Source organism: Xenopus laevis, chromosome 9_10L (genome assembly GCF_017654675.1).
Source record: "Xenopus laevis strain J_2021 chromosome 9_10L, Xenopus_laevis_v10.1, whole genome shotgun sequence".
NCBI lineage: Eukaryota > Metazoa > Chordata > Amphibia > Anura > Pipidae > Xenopus > Xenopus laevis.
The window spans coordinates 1760392-1772765 of NC_054387.1; the positions used below are offsets into that span (position 1 = coordinate 1760392).

At 42.3% G+C, this 12374-nt stretch overlaps 1 protein-coding gene across 1 annotated transcript; it reads right to left on the minus strand.

Annotated features, from left to right (window-relative positions):
* Positions 1–759: 759 nt before the first annotated feature.
* Positions 760–12158, minus strand: wipf2.L (WAS/WASL interacting protein family member 2 L homeolog; the record flags this gene model as incomplete). The annotated part of the gene is given in 8 exon segments (NM_001086509.1): positions 760–2220; positions 2328–2429; positions 2747–2947; positions 3036–3650; positions 3808–3933; positions 4426–4558; positions 7911–8053; positions 12119–12158. Coding segments are annotated over 7 exon segments (1281 nt in total). The 3' UTR covers positions 760–2179.
* Between the last annotated feature and the right edge of the window lie 216 nt (positions 12159–12374).

Below are 12374 nucleotides of genomic sequence, written 5' to 3' on the forward strand. Positions count from 1 at the left end.
AAACTGCCTTTGTTTCCAGCACTGACGACAATACAGGTATGTGACCTGTTAAACAGAACACTCTGGATAACGGGTTTCCGGATACATGTACTGAAAATCTCCTTCAGCTCCACTGCACTCCCAGCATTTGCCTATAAACGCCTTGCTGTTATATTCAGGGCAGAACTGGGAGAAGTAAATAGTGACTGTAACAAATCATAATACCATGGAATGCTCTCGGCACAAACAATTTAAAACATTTAGAATTTGTCTTATTTCTCCACTGTTAAATTCACTTACTACAAAACTTTTTACATGATCCGACGTACACGGGATTCTGTTGTAGTTCAGCAAGATCTGGGAAGCAGTTGGATATGGTAAAGCCCCGTCTTCTGCTCCCAAAAGTTCATAGTGTGTACCCCAGATCTAGCCTTAATGCGGTTATCTGAACCCCCGAAGTAAAATAAATGCATTTGTAAAATATTGAACGTCTTACAACGATTACATTCAACTCTGTCAAAGTAAAATTGTCTGAATGATTAGAGGCAATAATATAAAATAAGTATTATTTTTTTCAACACCAAAAGCTGAATTGAGGGTGATAATGGCGGACAGGGTGAGATCAGAGCAATTGCTATTCACAGTAAATGGAAGGTGATTTCAAGTGTTCTTCCCCTGCCCCCCACCCCAAAACTGCTGCTCAGGTGACAAAATGCCAAAAATCTACCATTGATAAAAGGTGCAGAAACCAAACAACAGGGAGCAGGATCAAAAGCAAAGTGGGTGCAAATGTTTTGCCTTTTATTATGTAAACGAGAGCAAAGGGAATGGTGGAAGCTCATTTCGTACTCCAGTTGGAGCCAAAAACTAGACGTTAGTGTTACCTGACACTTCTCACTAGCTATGGGCAGTGGCTCCATCTACATCGGCAGAGAATCAGAGTTATAGACAAGATGTACAAATTATAGAATTTCTCAGAATATTTATGTACAAAACATCTAGGTGTGACCTTTAAAAAGAAAAAAAAAAAAAGTACTGTACATGCCTAAAATTAGACAGATCTTATACACCTTTATTAAAGGGGCACAGAAATAGGTATAAAAGATAATACTGAAGTATTCACAGACGTATGGAGACCAATTATTTCGTCAGGCTGAGGGAACATACGTTATTGTATGGAAATGAATAGATACACGTGTGAACACTGCAGCATTGTCTTTCACACAAGAATAGATTTTAGTGATTTCCCTTTTGCGCAGGGCTCTTCTTGTATAGACATTCTGCAGGATAATATGTTATAGGAATGATGTAGGAAAAAACACATTTACATTGGAGAAATAAGAAGACGTGAGGAAGATGAGAAACAAAAGACAGCAAGGAGTATCCAGGAAGCCTCCTTTACTACTTATGGAGCAGCCCTCAACTCGGACCTATATGTTCTGCATAGAAAGTCAATAAAAGTCCCAAACCGATTATCACCATCACCTTAATTAATACACAAACCCGAGCACCCTGCATGGAAATATTCTCACCTTACTACATAACTGCAAATAATCACCTCCATATCTGGAGGGCAAGTCCTGCAACAGCCATTATTTCCCTCTTTCTCCAAGAATCCAATTCACAAGGGCAGAACTTTTAGAGGTTGAACAAGGCCGGCCATGAAACTGCTCCCAAAAACAGAAGTCCAACATGGGGCAGGGATGGTCGTCCCATTCTGTTTCTATAGGTAACAGTCAGTGCACCATGGGAAGAATACAGCCTTATAGAGGGTAGCAGCGTGTTACAGTTGGCACCTCCATAATGTATAACCCAACTCTTTCCAGTAATGTCTTCACAGAGGGCTGGTTCTGTGGGGTATCAGAACCCATTGCTAGTGTTATCTACTGGGATTACTGTAAGTAATGATTGGTTAGGTCTAATGTAGATTAATATTAGAAGGAAAACTTCTAATGCAAAATGTCCCATTTGCCAGTTAGAGCCTTTAGTAGGAGCTGCATGAGTTCCCCTAGAGTGCAAGGAGTGGTGAGGAGCTAGAGGAGTTGATGGGGATGTGGAATGCATAGACAGGCAGGAACGTGTATCCTGGATCCTCTTGTTCCTCAACCAAAGAATCTTCATGCTGAAACAGCCCCGAAGGAACGAGCAGGAAAGAGGAGGGACAAGGCAAGGGATGGGGGTACAGGCAACGTGATCAATTTCACCTGAGGATAGGAGGAAGAGGAGGGACTCCACGCGTGGCTGTGAAACACAGATGAAAAGACACATCAACAAGCTTTGAGTTACTTAAAAGCTATAATAGTGTCACTATAAAAACACCGTAAAACCACTGCATCTGTTGGTCTCACCTCTGATGCTTTTGCTTGGATAGATTTTCTGAAAGGGTTTGTAGTCTTCAGGGGCTGGAAAATCATCCACGGAATGAAAGGAATATTTCGATTCAAAATCATCTAAAGAGAGAAAAGCATATGGTGAGTTCAGCTAGACGTGGAAACAAGAATACAGAATGATTCTGTCTGTGGTGTCAGTTACTAATACTACAAGCTGGCGACTGGCTAACAACAACGGCCAATATTCAGTTTTTCCAAGACCCATCTACATTAGGTTTTGTGAGTCAAACTGGACTTCAAGCTGAAACAACCGTTTCTTCCCATTTAATGATTCATCAGTAGGCGAGGAACACACTTGCAATGTGAGTGGATACAGACCAAGCCAGTAGTTTATCCCAACAAATAAATACAATATTGGATTAACATTTAGATTGTACCTTTCCAGGAATTTAACATTCCATTCCTGACTGGAGGAGGAGGTGGTGGTGGTCCTGAGGGGGTCCGAGATGGAGGTGGAGGAGGCTTGGCCCTGTTGGGGGTGGTCTCAGGGATGCAGTGCATTCTGTAAGGGGGCGGTGGAGGTGGGGGAGCATCCCGGCCTCCATTACGCACAATAGGTGGAGGTGGTGGTGGTGGAGCTGCAATGTAAATATGGTCACTAGAAAAATTACAAATCTAGAAGTTAGATTACTAGAGCAAATTAGGCCAAACAGTGAGTGTTCATACCTGCTCCTCTTCCTGGGGGATCTCTCGCTGGTGGAGGTGGTCTGTTGCCTCCAGGAGATAAATGGACCGATTGCGGAGGAGGGGGTGCTAGTCCTCTCACAGGTCCAGCGGTTTTCCTATGAAGTGAGTTGTGCCTCTGGGGTAACTCTGGCGCAGGCTCATTTATGGGACTAGGGGGTCCGTTATGGGAAGGAGGGGGTTGCCTGTATGGAGGAGGTGGTGGGGGTTGGCTGTGTGTGCTGGGGGAACGTGTGTTAATTGGAGAAGGTGGAGGTTTCACTTGAGGTGCAGCAGGTGCCCGGTGCCCTGGAGTTGGTGGTAGAGGTTTCTCTCTGTTGTAAGGTTTGGCATTTTGGGAAGGTGCAGGTGGAGCACCAGCCTGTCTGCGTCCAGGAGGAGGTGGGGGAGGGGCAGATGAACTGTGCTTCATGCCGGAGCTGGTGGAACTGGGAGGACGAGTGAGGTCGGGCAGGGATGGACGATGGGCACGTCCCACTTCTGGTGGTGAAGACCTGTTACTGCCACTGTCAGAGTCATCCTGGGGTCTTCCGCCTGACACTGGGGGCCGGGGTGCTGACGAACGAGCAGCCGGAGCCTGAAGAGGAGAGCGGCCTTCTGGTAAGAAATAAAAATAAATGAAGAATAAAGAGTTAAAGGCTCCGTACACAAAGAGCTCAGGGTCAGTTTGTGTAGTCACACATCTCCCACAAGTGCAAATCCTTGTGTTCACAACAGGGGGTCTGTACCCACAATAACAGACTGATGCTTTTACCTGGGCTATCCTTAGTCCCCACAGCTCGCAACTTTGGGACTCCTCCTGCGAAAAGGCCTCCTTTGGGCTGCAAGGCCATTCCTGGGGTGGCTCCAAAACCAGGACCACCTGCTCCACCTTTAGGTGCTGATAAAAAATAAAGAGTTCATTTTTTGCAAAAATATATATATATATACAGTAAACTAAGCAGACGATGGAGCAAGTATGATGATATTCTGAGACAATTTGCAATAAGCTTTCATTTAATTATTAGTAATGGTTATTTAGATTTTTGTTCAGCAGCTCTCCAGTTTGAAAATGTCAGCTATCTGGTTACTAGGTCAATTACCCTAGCAACCATGCACTGATTTGAACGAGAGGCTGGAATAATAAAAGGGCCTGGATAGAAAGAGGAGGAATAAAAAGTAGCAAAAACGATACATTTGTAGCCTTACAGAGCATTTCTTTTTAGATGGGATCAGTGATCAGCACATGAAAGCTGGAAAGAGTCAGAAGGCAAAACTTCCCCTTTAATTTTACTGTCAAACAGAAATGTATTCAACTGCAGTAATAATAATAATACTAATAATACTTATTGTAATGAAATCTGTAAGCTGTACCAATGAAACATTGACATACTCTCCAGTACAGGGGCGCTCCTATCATTGACCCCTGTTGTTTTCTTCAGTTTGGCTCCCTTGCAAATGTCACCGAGCAGAGCGTTCCTGCCCTTCTGCTCATCTCGTCTCAGTTTGGGGGGCTCAGTGTTGGCCTGTGGAAAGAGCGAGAGAGAGAGAGCAGCGGATTGAAGAGCATTGAAGCCAAAAAGTGGGATCATGAGAAAAACATTAAAAAAAGTACAGACCTTAAAATTGATTGAGGGATAAAAACGTAACTTTATTAGGCCTGTCTGCCTCCCAATTTATTTTATCTTTATAGATCCAGTGAAAATTGAAAAAAAGCTAAACGGCACAGGATAAATAGTGGATAACAGATAACACCATTATGTTCTACAGAGCTTATCTGCTGTGTAACCTGAGCTTTTTCTCCTTTGAATGGCTGCCCCCATGGCTACACAGCAGCTTGTTTATATAAACTATAGTAGTACTTATCTGTTATCTACTGTGTATTCTGTGCTTGAATGGCTGCCCCCATGGCTACACAGCAGCTTGTTTATATAAACTATAGTAGTACTTATCGGTTATCTACTGTGTATCCTGTGCTTGAATGGCTGCCCCCATGGCTACACAGGAGCTTGTTTATATAAACTATAGTAGTACTTATCTGTTATCTACTGTGTATCCTGTGCTTGAATGGCTGCCCCCATGGCTACACAGCAGCTTGTTTATATAAACTATAGTAGTACTTATCTGTTATCTACTGTGTATCCTGTGCTTGAATGGCTGCCCCCATGGCTACACAGCAGCTTGTTTATATAAACTATAGTAGTACTTATCCATTATCTACTGTGTATCCTGTGCTTGAATGGCTGCCCCCATGGCTACACAGCAACTTGTTTATATAAACTATAGTAGTACTTATCTGTTATCTACTGTGTATCCTGTGCTTGAATGGCTGCCCCCATGGCTACACAGCAGCTTGTTTATATAAACTATAGTAGTACTTATCTGTTATCTACTGTGTATCCTGTGCTTGAATGGCTGCCCCATGGCTACACAGCAGCTTGTTTATATAAACTATAGTAGTACTTATCTGTTATCTACTGTGTATCCTGTGCTTGAATGGCTGCCCCCATGGCTACACAGCAGCTTGTTTATATAAACTATAGTAGTACTTATCTGTTATCTACTGTGTATCCTGTGCTTGAATGGCTGCCCCCATGGCTACACAGCAGCTTGTTTATATAAACTATAGTAGTACTTATCTGTTATCTACTGTGTATCCTGTGCTTGAATGGCTGCCCCCATGGCTACACAGCAGCTTGTTTATATAAACTATAGTAGTACTTATCTGTTATATACTGTGTATCCTGTGCTTGAATGGCTGCCCCCATGGCTACACAGCAGCTTGTTTATATAAACTATAGTAGTACTTATCTGTTATCTACTGTGTATCCTGTGCTTGAATGGCTGCCCCCATGGCTACACAGCAGCTTGTTTATATAAACTATAGTAGTACTTATCTGTTATCTACTGTGTATCCTGTGCTTGAATGGCTGCCCCCATGGCTACACAGCAGCTTGTTTATATAAACTATAGTAGTACTTATCTGTTATCTACTGTGTATCCTGTGCTTGAATGGCTGCCCCCATGGCTACACAGCAGCTTGTTTATATAAACTATAGTAGTACTTATCTGTTATCTACTGTGTATCCTGTGCTTGAATGGCTGCCCCCATGGCTACACAGCAGCTTGTTTATATAAACTATATTAGTCCTTATCTGTTATCTACTGTGTATCCTGTGCTTGAATGGATGCCCCCATGGCTACACAGCAGCTTGTTTATATAAACTATAGTAGTACTTATCTGTTATCTACTGTGTATCCTGTGCTTGAATGGCTGCCCCCATGGCTACACAGCAGCTTGTTTATATAAACTATATTAGTACTTATCTGTTATCTACTGTGTATCCTGTGCTTGAATGGCTGCCCCCATGGCTACACAGCAGCTTGTTTATATAAACTATAGTAGTACTTATCTGTTATCTACTGTGTATCCTGTGCTTGAATGGCTGCCCCCATGGCTACACAGCAACTTGTTTATATAAACTATAGTAGTACTTATCTGTTATCTACTGTGTATCCTGTGCTTGAATGGCTGCCCCCATGGCTACACAGCAACTTGTTTATATAAACTATAGTAGCAAACACAGCAGTTTTACTAGTGCAGGACAACAATGCATTATATTTTTATTACTTTAAAACACTTTTGTTTATTGATGTTATGGTTCCTTAAAGGGTTGTTCCGCCTTATTTTTAAGTCCCGGGCCTATATTATAGGTAATATATTAATATAATGATAAATTGTACTTCATGTAACCGTTTATTTTTCCTTTAATATTCTTTTCCCCTTACTCTCCTTTATTTCTTTTCATTGCCAATTTTGTTTCTTTTGCAATTTTGATTTGGGCACTTGTGCATTTTTTCATTTATTCTTTACTGTTGATGCAACCCACTCAGATGATACAGGGTATAGCCCTTAAAACTGATACTATTTGATTTTTCATGGCTTTATTGTTATATTGTTACACTCTGCAGTAACATGTTATTTTGTATACTTTTCAGCATATTCACAAATACTTTGTAACATGTTGGCAGATCGAGGGTCGGACTGCTGCCCCAGGGCCCCCCTCCGGACCCCTCAACAGTGCTGGCGAGTGTCACGTATGTGTCTGTGCACATGCGCATGAAACGCGTCAAGCGTGTGGTAATTAATCTGTGTGTTTCTACACATACTGATTTTAAAGGATACAAATAAATTGTGATTTTATTAATAAGACAATAGCGCTCTGTGAAGTGATTTATGTCGGCCGCCAGAGTGACATCACTTCCATTCAATGGTGACATCACTTCCATTCAATGGTGATGTCACTTCCAGCTTCACAGATCTCCGGGTCGGGTTAAAGGTGAAGGTAGGGCAGGTAGGGTTGGGTAGTGGGGATGGGCATATAGTGGGTTCAGGTTGGGGCAATACAGATGCTGGAGGTTGTTTGATGTCAAACAGGAGGCAGAACATTGTTGGTGTCACACATAGAATGGACTGTCCTGATATAAATCCTGCAGAAATGATTTTATTTCTACCACTTTAGATCACTTATAGGCACCAAAGACTTTCTGGCAGCCAATGTGCTTTTGATTCATGCGATGAGATAAAAAGGCCGAGTGCTTTTATAATTTGCTGAGCTCCCTGCATATCCCTACGAGGACACATAGAGCACGTGCACATTATAGTGACAGATGTGAGTGCAAGCTGTGGGGTCACACGGTCTGTCCCTCTAGCCTCAATGGCTACTTTGCTAATGTTTCAAATCATCACTTCATCTTCTTTTAGGATTCTGGATGAATGATATTGTTGCAGAAGTTAAAAACAAATCCCTAAAAGCAAACCAACCAGCCGAGGTGCTGACAATCGGCTCAATCGATTTGTTCCCAAGTGACACATACCTGTGCAAAGGTTGGTGGTGGGGGCGGCCCCGGAGGTGGGGGCGGGGGAGGAGGGATGGGCATCCTGTGCTGATTGGCTGAAGCTCTTCCTCGTTCCTCTGGCCAGCCCCTGAGAAGGGGAGGAGGAGGGCTGCACACAAAACCTGTTGCAATAAAAGAGAAACATGCGATTAACAGACCAGCCTCATGTGCAAACACACAACTGATAACACACACACAAACGCTGCCAACAGTGTGCACAGAATATAGGTGTATATGTGTGTATATTATATATAACTGGTATCCCTGGTTGTCTGGGTTTCACATGAACAAACGTGTACCTTTCACACAACCAGAAAACCATGTTGTGGCAACACAAGCCACACAAACAGTCTTGTAAAGGAGAACTAAGACTTAACAAGAAAACAAATGGCACACAGTGGGGCTCATTTATAAACACTAAACCATAACAACCAATCAGATGCTTGCTTTCATTGTTCAACCTGCAGCTGGCTTCAAAAGAAGCTAATCACTGATTGGGTATTTTGTTCCTCGGCAGTAACCCATAGCAACCAGTGTTTAGAAATGAGCCCCATTGTGTTTTGGGCTCCTGTACCAGCCTGAAGCAACCGCAGCCCTTTAGCTGGGAAGATATCTGTGAATTCCCAGCACACTCAATTACCTGAGCTGAGGGATCTACTATATATACTGTGTATATATAGATAGATAGAATATAAAAGACACTATACAAGGCTGATTAGTTATTAGATCAGATTTTCATTACATGACAGCCCAGAAACTAGTGCAGTCTGCATCAGAATTTAACCATCAGCCCTGTAGCATCAGCTTTTATGACAAGCAAAGCTCATTTTCTGCTTGATGATTGGCAACGAGCCCTAAGCTGAGCCCGGATCCCACTGAGCATGTGCAGTGCCACTGACACTCCTAACAGAATCCAAGATGGCGATACCCCTGTGACAGCTCTGAGGGCTGGTTTAGAACTGTTACTGAGATGTTAGATATTAAGGATGGTGCACTAGGCTCAGTATATCACACATGGCAGCTCTACCCACAATCAGGCACAAAGTCACCAATAACAATGTTTTCTGGGTTTTAACAACAGAAGCTTTAGAGCAAATGAGGGAGGGTGCATCTCATCTTCACAACACTGCTACACACTATACTCCATATATATCATTGTATATTGATAGTCATTAACACACCGCTACGCTCATGAGCCTGGGTCATCATTGGCTGTTGAACTACAAATCCCAGCATGGTTTGACATATTATAAAAGTTTAATGAATACAGGAAGGTGCAATTCAGCAACATCTGGGGCCCTTGTGTAAGAAATAAAGCCTAAAGATGAATGTCTATGGTTATAGCCCCTGGTGCTGTATAGGGGGGGGTCCCGGCTCAGGTATCAGAAGAGCTCGGTGTCTGCTCTTTCCTGTCTCTGCAGTGGGAGCCAATCAGAAAACAGTATGTGTTGCTATTTACATCAGCCGGCTCATGGGAGGCTATAATGTACTATAGGGGATTCTCTCAATTTAATTGGCTGCCTTCATAATCCCTTTAAATGAGAACAAAATCCTAAAAACAAATATGGCTATAAATGTTATATATATATATATATATATATATATATATATATATATATATATATATATATATCTGAATATCCTCCTGTAGAAACCAGGATTTATGCTAAGAAAAGACAACTTATTTATTTACTCAACGTTTCCATCCGTCTTGAGAAAGGTCCCTGGTGAGGACAGAAACTTTGATCAAATAAATAAGTTGTCTTTCTTAACATAAATCCTGGTGTCTTTTTCTACAAATATATATATATATATATATATATATATATATATATATATATATATATATATATATATATATATATATATATATATATATATATATATATATATATAGATGGATAGATAGATAAGATAACTTACAGCACCAGCCTAAAGGTTCAGCATCTCTATGACAGGCCTTTCAAGTTGAGCACAGGAGCTGACCATCTTGGATTCTGTGATGAGTGTCAGGGGCACTGCACATGCTCAGTGGGCAGCTCAGCTTAGAACTCATGACAAATCATTACAGGTTTGCTGATTATTCAATTCTGATGCTAATTGCACTGGTTTCTGTGCTGCCATGTAGTAATTATGTGTATTAATTACTAATCAGCCTTATATTGTGACATTTCTATTCTATGTGTACTGTATATTGTGAGTGGCTCCCTAAGCTCAGTAAGTGACAGCAGCACAGAGCATGTGAATCAGTGAATCAGCAGAAAAGAAGATGGGGAGCTACTGGGGCATCTTTGGAGACACACATCTTTACTGCTAAAGGGCTGCGGTTGCCTTGGGCTGGTACAGAAGCACAAAACACAATGTACAAAATTTCTACCTACTTCTTTGTTAGGTTTTAGTTCCCCTTTAAGGCAGCAAACGATTAGAGCAAAAGACACTGATAGACTGGTGCAAACGAGCCGAAGGGATTTTTGTTGCCAATTCACTTTTCAAGATAATCTTCATTTTTGGATGTTTGCAGGTTGCCTGTGAGTGAGGTATGTAGATGTATGTAGGAGAGGTATGTAGTCACACCCCGGGCTCTCACTTGTTACAATTTACTGACGGACAGGGTAAGGCAAACTGCCAATGAAATATGGTGGGAAGATTCCCCGACGGGCAAGTCTGTGATTTACCTTTAAGTTAACTTTCAGTATGTTACAGAATGGCTTACGGTGGCCACACACGGGCCGATAAAGGCTACTGACAGACCGAGTCGTATATGGGGAATTCCCTGATCAATATCTGCCTGAAAGTTGTCCAGACGTCCATTGCACAGGACTAAAGATCCCGTCAGAACGCGGCAATACATCTGTTCATTGGTGCAGTCCCACGATCCGACCTCCCGTTACCACTCGTTATGATCCGATTGTTGGACTCTAGGGCTCACGATCGGATCAGCCCGATATCACCCACATCAAGGCCTATCAGGGAGAGATCCGCTCGTTTGGTGATAGTCTAAACAACTTTTCAATTGGTCTTCATCGTTTATTTTTTATAGTTTTTGAGCGATTTGCCTTCTTATTCTGACTCTCATCCAACTTTCCAATGGGGGGTCACTGACCCCATATAAAAAACAAATACTCTGTAAGGCTACAAATTTATTGTTATTGTTACTTTTTATTACTCCTCTTTCTATTCAGGCCTCTCCTATTCATATTCCAGTCTCTTATTCAAATCAGTGCATGGTTGCTAGGGGAATTTGGGCCCTAGTAACCAGATTGCTAAAATTGCTGGACAGCTGCTGAGTAAAGACCCTTTAAAGCTTTCAAATGGGGGTCACTGACCCCATATAAAAACAAATGCTCTGTAAGGCTACAAATGTATTGTTATTGTTACTTTTTATTCCTCATCTTTCTATTCAGGCCTCTCCTATTCATATTCCAGTCTCTTATTCAAATCAGTGCATGGTTGCTAGGGGAATTTGGACCCTAGTAACCAGATTGCTGGAGAGCTGCTGAGTAAAGACCCTTTCCAGCTTTCAAATGGGGGTCACTGACCCCATATAAAAACAAACGCTCTGTGAGGCTACAAATGTATTGTTATTGATACTTTTTATTCCTCCTCTTTCTATTCAGGCCTCTCCTATTCATATTCCAGCCTCTTATTCAAATCAGTGCATGGTTGCTAGGGGAATTAGGACCTTAGCAACCAGCTGGCTGAAATTGCAAACTGGAGAGCTGCTGAATAAAAAGCTAAATAAGTCAAAAAGCACAAATAATAAAAAATGAAAACCAATTACAAATTGTCCCAGAGGGTTAATTTAAAGGGTAACAAGCCCATTAATAAGAGTTGATCGATGAGTAGGAAGTGAAGTTTCCAGTATGAGCAGTGACTGAGGCAGAAGGGTCTCAGGGGGATTGTCTGCTCGGGTAGAAAGTGATTAGTGAAGTGACACAGTGAGAGGGAAGGAGTCTGTGTGTCCCATATAATAATAATAATACGAAGAAGAAGAGAAGTCAGTAGAAGTATGAGAAGAATAACCAATACAATATACACAATGAAATGCCCAGAGACTGACACTACAGACTCTGAGGAGAGTGTGAGGAGCCCTGAGGTGTCTGCTGCACAAGTCCCGGCCAATACACAACACACTCATTATCCCTCCGCATTATCCCTCCGCCACTACAACTATTTCTCTCTCTCACCCTCTCACGGCTGGCGCCTTCGATTTCCGGTCTCCGCCGCTGTCCGTCAACCCGGAAATAGAAGCAGCAATTTTGACCACTCGCACAAAATGGAGTCACCGCAAGGGGGCGGAGAGGGCGGCCCCTGTTCCTCGCGTCTCTACGTCACCCGCTGCGTGTGATAAAATGGACCGGCGCCATGTTGGGAAGGTCAAAACAGGAAGCAAATAAAAGTCCCGCCTGCGTGAAAGGAAATGAGAATCCGCCATTTTTGTTA